Raw genomic sequence first — 8,583 nt, 5'->3', positions numbered from 1 at the left:
TTATCCCTGTTAACTCTCGCTCGACGTTCCCTCCTCCACGCCCAAGGCCGAATCACCAATAGCGCGCACGCTGACAAATTGAACGCTGAGACCTCGTACGTCTTGGAGAGTTGTGCAATCGAGAATCATCGCCGTGAGGTTGCTTTTGCTGTTGCTACCGGATATGAAGCGTGGTGGAGGGTATTGGACATCACCCTTACGAAGTGCTTCCAGCGTCTGCCGCATGACAGGCGCGAGAACATGCTCTTTGACTTATTGCACGTTCTACCTACTGCATTCGTTCCTCCGACATCCAGGAGCCCACCGCAGTTCTGCTTTCGGAAGCAGTGCTGTCTTGCATCACGAAGCTACGCGAAGATCGACGTCACCAAGTTATGCTACAATCCGCCGGCGGAGACACTGACGCAGGCTCTTTGCCTGCAGAGAGACTGTATGCGCTTCTTCGCAGCATCCTTGACTGCATCCTGGACAACAACCGTTCCGAATTGGTCCGTGGCAACTTATACGCCTCTTTGATCAATTACTTCCACCTTATTGGAGGGAGTGACCAGAGATCTTCGGGAGATGCGTCACTGGAGGTGTTTGGGAAGCACTCGTTATCGATGTCAATGTCAATGTCGATGTCCCTCTCTGCTCTCTCTTCGCGTGATGATTTATCCCTAAATGATTCTCGATCCGTGCGCGGGACGCCAAAGCCTGCGACGAATGCATCGGCGCTAGAGCTTGGTACGCTGGCTGCGTTGAAAAATGTGCTCGAAAGATTGGTCACGATCATATCTCGGGACGCAATCGATGGCACTGAAGTTTGGAAGACTGTCGCTTTCATGTTGTTGGACTCCCTCGCTCAGTTGTGCCGCTCGGACAAGTCCCGCATGCTCCTTACGTCTTTGGTTCGCTATGGGATTTTGTCGAACTTTGTCCAGGGACTGAAGGAAGCGGAGTCGCAAATGCAGTATGTGCTCAAACCAGACCCAGGTACGTGCGCAGTACACTTGTATTGCGAAGAAAACTAAAGAGAGTGGATGCAGACGATCTAAATCCTCTATATGTTTACGAGTCAAAGATGTCCTTCTTGATACGAATGGCACAAACGAGACCGGGAGCAGAACGGTTACTTGAAGCTCGGATTTTCCCGGTCTTGAGTCAATGCGAGTTTCTGGATACGAGACCAGAAGCGGATCAGTCATTTATGGGTATGTTTACCTTGTCTCCTTCGGAGGGGTTTCACGTGCTGAGTTGTTTTATAAAGACCAGGACTCTTTCTTGCCTTCGGCGATTCAGCGATATCACCAGCTGTTCATGCCGGCACTTCAGCTCGTTGCTGCGATGTTGACGACCTTGGGAGCTCAGCATGCTACTGCGAGTAGTCAGGTACGATTGATTTCTGACTTTTGTCTGGTGGATGTGCATTGACTTTGACTTGTCACCAGGCACTCGACTTTTTATCAAGCCATCGAGAAACGATCATCATTCTTCTCAAAAATGATTCTGAAGAGATTGGGTTGTCAATCGTTCAAGAAATCCACCTCGTGGTGTCGCTGAGCAGGAGCGTCCTGACGCTCGTTCCAAAATCTGAGCTGGTAAGCCGCCGTTCATGCATATGCTTCGCCACTGATGATCGATGTTCTAGATGTCGACGAATTCCGGGTTTGGTGGTATTCATGGCGCTGTATTAGGCCTTGCTGCGCGGTGCTTGGGAAACAGAAGCTGGAGTCAAGCGATCAAACCTCAGACGGACGCAGAGGTTTTGCGAGCTAGCGTCTTTGCATCCGGGCAGGGATCGACTAGTCAATTTGATCTGAGTTTGAGGCGCCAAGAACGGTTGCTCCTCAAGGCTATCGTGGAGTACCTTGGGACTGCGAGTGAATTCACTGGTTAGTTGGTTGATGTTTGGTTTGAGCGCTTGTCTGACCTTTTTCTTTTGATTGTAGAGCCTGAGATTACACTGGTGCTTTCTCCTGTCGTCACAGTTCCTCGACACGATGAACGGTCGTCTCGTTTCGTAGGTATGTAGTCAATTTCTCTATGTCACGCCTCGCCTGCTTATATGGCTTGGTGTAGCCACGATACCGACGGTCGGCGATGCTATTGAGGCGCTGAGTGGACTCTGCGACGATCTTTCAGAGACGTTGAAACAGATTGCTGACTTGTCTGCTGAACTATCTTCACGAGACCATATTCGAGTGGACAACATTCAAGACGTACGTCTCCGTGTCTTTCTCGAGGGTTGTTTGAGATTTGAACATTACATTTGCACAGATCGTAGCGTGTCTGATCCCGCATTCCTCCAAGATCTAGACATGCACAGAAAAGGTCGTTGATATTCAGAGAGTATGAGCGGTTCAGGAACGAGGCTCAGATGAGGTTAAAAACATGCTCGGTGAGAATTGTCTCGAAATACTAATATTGCTGGGTAATACTCACGAACCATACACAGGCACTACTGAGATGGTATTACTATTGCTCTGGCGTCATCTCGTGAGCTATGTGGAGCGCGACTTGTCGAGCGGCGCAACCTCGGCGCCGGTCATAAATATGAAGAGCACTCTCAAGCTTCTTCCACCCCGGACTCTGACTCGTTCAAGCGAATGCGGGCAAAAAACTGATTGGTGCTCTCGCGAGGTTATCAACGTTGGATTTGGTATGTTCGCTAGCTTGAACTCGTCTGACTTTTAATGACGGTGATGTTCCTGTCAGACGGTGGATACGCTGGGAAGTGAGTGGCAGTCATACCAAGGATATATTGAGATTATGTCGCGGAGGTTGAGACGGTTGGGTTGCATGAGGCTTGGAGTAGATCATTTGTTGTTGTCATTGTTTGTTGTTTTCAAAAGTACCCCACCGCGCCTATGATTGATTGATTGACGTCGTGGGAATGAATAAGGAGCAAGCACTAGATTAGGTATTGTATGTGAGGATACAGTCGTGTTGATTGGGTTTTTGTCATCACTGTTACTCAGAAAGGTAGCAGGCTTCCTGCTCCACGAAGAGCGATTTGTCCACCAAAGCGTAATGTCTGTGTACCTCCTGGGAAGTACGCCAAGACATAGGCTACTAGAGATACTACCTGGACGACACCTGCTAGTAGCGAACCCAAGTACGAGTGAACCTAATAGGAGTTTGAAATGGAGTCTCAAGGTGAAGGACTAGACTCACGCTGATGGAGAAATAGAGGGTCAATCCCAAGCTTGAGAAATAGACGAGGGTGAATGGTAGTCGCTCTTTTGAAATTAAATGTTTTGCATGGTTTAATGGTCCTATGAGGACTGAGAAACTTGAATATGATAATCACATGACCGCTCGGATCGACACGGAGTGGCAGGACATACCCGAACATCACGAGCAAGCTCCCCAACTGCGAGGGAGTTATCGACCGGAAGATGAAGAACGAAGGCCTATGCATACCTAAATGCCAAAGCAAATTTTGCGGGATTGAGGGCGAATGAAAGGGAGGTCATGAAAGCGACGAAGAAGCAGACTGCTGCGCCTAACAAGGATGCACCAAACCCGAGCAGTCTGGAGATTGGAGTCTGCGTTGAGAAGAGTGGTGGTATGGGTAAGTTTTAACGCGTACCTCTCCCAACGGATAGCGCAAACCATGCCTCGTCTTCGTGGAGCGTTCATCGGATCTGAGAGGGATATAGTCACCTGCTAGGGCGTTGTAGAAGCGGGAAATGGGTTTGATGAGGGAGTGGTTGCTGTGTTTGTTGAGAGTCGTCTGTGACGCCTCTGGCCCAGCGGAACTGAGAGAGATTTGATCTGAAGCTTGTTCTGAAGATGAAGGCATGATGGTGTGCACAAGGAAAGAGTACTATACATGTGAAACGTGCTCGACGCCAAGTTGGCAACTGCGCCTACTTACGTACTACTTCCGCGTTATAATTATGCGCTTACAGATCATTGCTTATATTCTCCAGAGTCCATGGTGACAATCAGGTGTGCATATTCGATATCGTAGAGTCAGATATCCTATACGCAACCCGAGTATTAAATAATAGACGCCCTTCACATACGACTCAGATGTCACAGTAAATAGACGACGATGGTACAGAGATCAATCGATCACCAACATCAGCAAAACCCTAACCCTATGTGCAGCACTGCACAACGCTGCACAGCAATCACAGTGTCACAGCGAGGTCCCCCCATGTACAGCGCTGTACAGTGCTGCACACTACACAATTTCTCATAAAACATGATTATTAGCACACCATCTTGTTATATACATGTTTATGACTACATCACACTCATTTTTACATAGAATCAATACTTGTGTGGTGCTGCAGAGCCTTTACAACAAAATCTATGTGACCTGTGACACGCTGTGTGGCTGTGGCGCTGTACCCAAATCAGGGTTTGCTGATGAACGCCATTCCATCCCTCATCCACAGTCCTCGGCGAGCACTTCCTCATCGCTGCTACCCAATATCATTCTTCACCACCTCAATAGTTCCCTTTTCAGTCAGACAGGACTGATACCTCGCGCTCCCTCGTTCGCATTTGGGGCCGAGAACAGGTCCTTAGTGTCCACTCGGTGCAGGGACATTCAAGCGCGGCGGAAAAGTACGTGCCTTTGTTAGAGAGGAAGACACTCGATCACATAGATGTAGCCACGTTAGCGAACAGGCAGGGTGAGCGAGTATAGGAAGCACAAGCAAGACGACACGTCAGAGCAGATGCTCGTGCATGTCGTTTAAGATGTGATCGCTGTCGGTTGGGCAGAGCGATTAGTAATTACATAGACATGATCGCCCAGGCTATCGATCACACACCAGTCCAAGAATTAGCCCGAGTTCCGTTTCTGCAATTCTACATGGAAGTAGGAGAATATACCAGATCTATCGCAGATGTCTGATTAATGATTGTCATATCGATCTCACACAAATTCCCGAAGTAAAATCAATTTGCGACAACTACAAACGAAGAAGTAAGCGAATATGAATACATTAATCCGGACCTTGACGAGTGGTATCAGAGTTCGAAACATAGTAGGGAGGCAGACCCCATCGACAGAGGTGTAATATTTTAGAGGAGCGCGAAAAATCATCATAGGGGACAGGAGAAATCGTAGGCTAATGATGACCATCCTGGTATCGGGAGACAGACAACAAACGAAGAGCCAGAAAGCGAGTCCAGATTCCAGCCTGTCTGAGCATCACATCAGGACGTGAGGGCGCTGAACTCGTAGCCGCGGCATTATTACCGACAGCAGGTGCGGTAGAGACAACTGGCTGTGGTTGCGAAGATGGCTGAGTCTGAGTCGCTGTGCCGGATTGCTGTGTGGCATTGGGCTTGGGAGGCCGTGAGCTGCTTACAGTCGGGTTCTTCCAGGGCAACGGTCTTTTCCGTTTCTCCCTAGCGCAAGCGTTTCTCTACGTGAAATTAGGTGGAGTAGAACTGAAAAAGAGAAGGAACATACACGTTGGCCTGGTGCACACGGAACTTCAACGACTTGACTGCGTCCTTGCAACTCGGTGCTTTCACTACTTTGTCCACGCCGTTTCAAAAGGGCTTGAGTCCACTTGAGAGGGGAGGACGGTGACGTATCCTGGGCATTTGAGGGGCTGCGGCGAAATAAGCGATGAAGAAGTGTGCTTCCCTGTGATTCTGAGGAGAAGTGGGAGCCGCTTTGTGCAGAGAACTGGAGATACAAATTGAAAAATAAAAACGAAGTGATACTAATAGCAAGAACGTACTTGAGAACGATCTTCATCAAAAAAACCTTGGGTATCCGATAAGCAGGCGGACGTCGCTGAACCGGACGTCGCGTAGCATCAGACTAGAGTACATATGTTGAGCACAATGAGATTTTCTAATGAAGGCGTCACCTACATGGAGTACTGACTTGTTGACCTGGCGGAGTGCGTTCAGTTGTGAGAATGTAATACAATAAGACGTGCCTGTCAACTCACCTTTGGATCCGAAAGAAGGTCGTCGAGGCCGGCTTTTTAACAATCGCAGCAACATCCCATGTGTACGCGTTTTTGTCCAAGCAGCCAGTGGCTAGTAGCTGTCCATCTGCGGAAAACGATATGCAGTCAATTTGAGTTGTGTGCGGGAATGGTGAAACTGATGAGCTGTCCATGTCGAGGTTCCACAATCGCACTGCGTTGTCGCGTGATGGACTGGCGAGGATGCGGCCATTCGGTGATATTGCAATGGCAAAGATAACATGGGTGTGCTTATCCAGCACTGCAATTTGCTCCCACTTGGTTGTATTCCATGTCCTAACGGAGCCATCCCGTGACCCGGAGGCAAGCGTTTTTCCGTCCGCAGTCCAAGCCAGGCAAATCACTTCCCCTGTGTGTCCCTTGAGAGTTGCGACAAGCTTGCCTGTCTTTGCGTCCCAGATGCTGATGAAGTGCAGCTCAATAACATCATAATCCGATCCACTAGTCGCAATCAAAGCCATGTCTGGAGAATAGATGACTGCGTGCGCAGGACTCCACCCAGTCTTGATCGGTTCGAGGATGATCTCTCCGCTTTCCACATCCCATTGCCTTGCAGTCCCATCGTGGCATCCGCTTAACACACTTTGACCATCTCCACTCCAGCAGACAGATCTTACAGCCTGTGTGTGTCCCGTCCATCTCGCGATGACTTTGCATGTGTTGATATCCCACAACCTCACTGCACCGTCGAACTCCCGCTAACCACTTTCTTCCGTCCGGGGACAGCGCTATACTGTACACTGCACATATTTCCGTCTCTCCAGTCTTCCCCTATCTGTTCTCCCGCTCTTCAAGTTCCACACTCGGAGCGAGCCTTCCAATGGACAAGTGATAATCCGCTGTCCGCCCGGCAGGTGTGTGACGTCCCAGACAGCACCAGTGTGTCCTACAAATTTTTGGTGGGGTTTTATCGTTGATTTTTCTTTCGTTTTAGTAGTGGGTGAAGACATGCTGAAGAATTCCTACTACTGAGTGCAGCGCCATCTCAGCTTTCATTCTTCAAATTCAAAAATCATCACTTACGAAGACAACTGTCAACAGCGCAAGCGAATAGCAGGGCACAGTGGGCGTTTCTGTCCAGTCCAGAGTTGACTTCACTGCTTCCTGGTACGGTTTTATATGCCCTATCCTCCTGTTTGCTTGACAGCTTATACACAGCATGGTGGGCTGTGCAGCTGATGCGCCCAAGCATCATCTGATCACATTCCATTAAGCTTCAGTCCATAATTATCTAGTTTTCAACTACTAGGGAAGACGAGAGACCGTTCGCTGTGAAGCGTTCTCGTGCGTCCTCAATGTCTACTGCTGTCGAATGGAAAGATGAGTTGCGTTGCCTGCATGCTAGCGCCCGTGATCTGACCGGTTATTTAACGAAACAGCGAGAAGTAGCAGGCCGCTTTACACTGACTGCCCGGTAGATCCAGGGACATGCTAACGTCGACGAGACGAACTCGCGGATAGGTAGCTGTCTCGTGGGCCAGGATCACACTTACGTGCTTTCGAAAATTGATCCAGGAAAATAGATTACGCTGCGTTATGCGCGCACAGATCATTGTCGATCAATCCCGTGTCTCCAGAGTCTATGGTGATACTCAGGTGTGCGTATTCGATATCGTAGAGTCAGATTTCGTGTATGCAAACCCGAGTATCAGATGGCAGACACCCTTACCTCTCATACTCGGGATTACGCACACAACTCAGATGTCACATGGCAAATGGACGACGACGGTACAGAGATCGCCAACTCCATTCCATCTGTTACGCCCCTCATCCACCTCCTCCTCCTCCCAGACAAACACTTCCTACAAACTGCCACCCAATATCATTAATTCATCTCCATCACCTGAATACGTACTTATTTTTCAGCCAGACAGGATTGATACCTCATACTCCCTCGTTCGAACCTGCCGAGAACGGGTTCTTGGTGTCCTACTCGGCGCAAGGACATAGAAGCGCAGTATCAAGTACGTGCCTTTGTTGGAGAAGAAGAGACTTGATCACATCGATGTGGCTAACGAACATTTGCGAATGGATAGGGGGAGCAAGTATATTGGCAACAGGCAAAACCGAGACGAGACGCCTGGTGCGACAGAGTGGACGCTCGTACATGCCGTTTAAGACGCGATCACACAACAGCCCAAAATCAGCCCAAGTCCCGTTTTGCGATACTACATTGAAGTAGGGGAATATATCAGATCCACCACAAACATCTAATGAATCATCGTCTGATTGCTCACACAAATACCCCAAAGTAAATCAGTTTGCGATAACTATAAACGGAGAAGTAAGCGAATACCAATCCAATCCAGAGCTTAGCGTGTCGTATCGAAAAAGGACGATCGAAACATAGCAAACAAACAGACTCTATCGACGTGAGGTGTGATATTTTAGAGGCGAGCGAGAAATCATCGTAGGGGACGAGGAAATTGTATGCTAATGACGACCATCCTGGTATTCAGGAGACAGACAACCAATGAAGAGCCAGAAGCGAGTCCAGAGTCCAGCCCGTCTGAGTATTACGTCAGGGCGCGAGGGCGTTGAAGCCGTAGCTGCAGTATTATCACCGACAGTAGGTGCGGTAGGCGAATTGGAGGCAGCTTGTGTGGTTGCAAAGATGGCTGAGTCTGAGTTG

At 49.0% G+C, this 8,583-nt stretch overlaps 2 protein-coding genes across 2 annotated transcripts; both read right to left on the bottom strand.

Annotated features, from left to right (window-relative positions):
- Window positions 1-2,816: 2,816 nt before the first annotated feature.
- BJ212DRAFT_942388 (Got1/Sft2-like family-domain-containing protein) lies at window positions 2,817-3,440 on the bottom strand. Its single transcript, XM_041344404.1, has 3 exons — window positions 3,330-3,440; window positions 3,157-3,274; window positions 2,817-3,109 (listed from the first exon to the last, which is right to left on the bottom strand). The coding sequence occupies exons 1-3, from the start codon at window positions 3,401-3,403 to the stop codon at window positions 2,957-2,959; spliced, it is 345 nt and encodes a 114-aa protein (XP_041184796.1). The 5' UTR covers window positions 3,404-3,440; the 3' UTR covers window positions 2,817-2,956.
- BJ212DRAFT_942421 (uncharacterized protein) lies at window positions 3,231-3,845 on the bottom strand. Its single transcript, XM_041344405.1, has 4 exons — window positions 3,575-3,845; window positions 3,406-3,516; window positions 3,330-3,355; window positions 3,231-3,274 (listed from the first exon to the last, which is right to left on the bottom strand). The coding sequence occupies exons 1-2, from the start codon at window positions 3,785-3,787 to the stop codon at window positions 3,406-3,408; spliced, it is 324 nt and encodes a 107-aa protein (XP_041184795.1). The 5' UTR covers window positions 3,788-3,845; the 3' UTR covers window positions 3,231-3,274; window positions 3,330-3,355.
- Between the last annotated feature and the right edge of the window lie 4,738 nt (window positions 3,846-8,583).

The sequence above is a fragment of the Suillus subaureus genome, assembly GCF_016647635.1.
Source record: "Suillus subaureus strain MN1 chromosome Unknown BJ212scaffold_607, whole genome shotgun sequence".
Lineage (NCBI taxonomy): Eukaryota > Fungi > Basidiomycota > Agaricomycetes > Boletales > Suillaceae > Suillus > Suillus subaureus.
The sequence above is the reverse complement of the archived record's forward strand: the minus strand, read 5'-3'. Positions and strand labels throughout refer to the sequence as shown.

Bases quoted from the DNA above. Each gene is read 5' to 3' on its own strand.
- BJ212DRAFT_942388 (XM_041344404.1), bottom strand. From the start codon at position 3,403: ATGCATAGGCCTTCGTTCTTCATCTTCCGGTCGATAACTCCCTCGCAG. The intron at 3,275-3,329 runs GTATGTCCTGCC...ATCATATTCAAG, and splicing joins AGCTTGCTCGTGATGTTCGG to TTTCTCAGTCCTCATAGGAC. The intron at 3,110-3,156 runs GTGAGTCTAGTC...AACTCCTATTAG, and splicing joins CCCTCTATTTCTCCATCAGC to GTTCACTCGTACTTGGGTTC.
- BJ212DRAFT_942421 (XM_041344405.1), bottom strand. From the start codon at position 3,787: ATGCCTTCATCTTCAGAACAAGCTTCAGATCAAATCTCTCTCAGTTCC. The intron at 3,517-3,574 runs GTACGCGTTAAA...TCCAATCTCCAG, and splicing joins TGCGCTATCCGTTGGGAGAG to ACTGCTCGGGTTTGGTGCAT.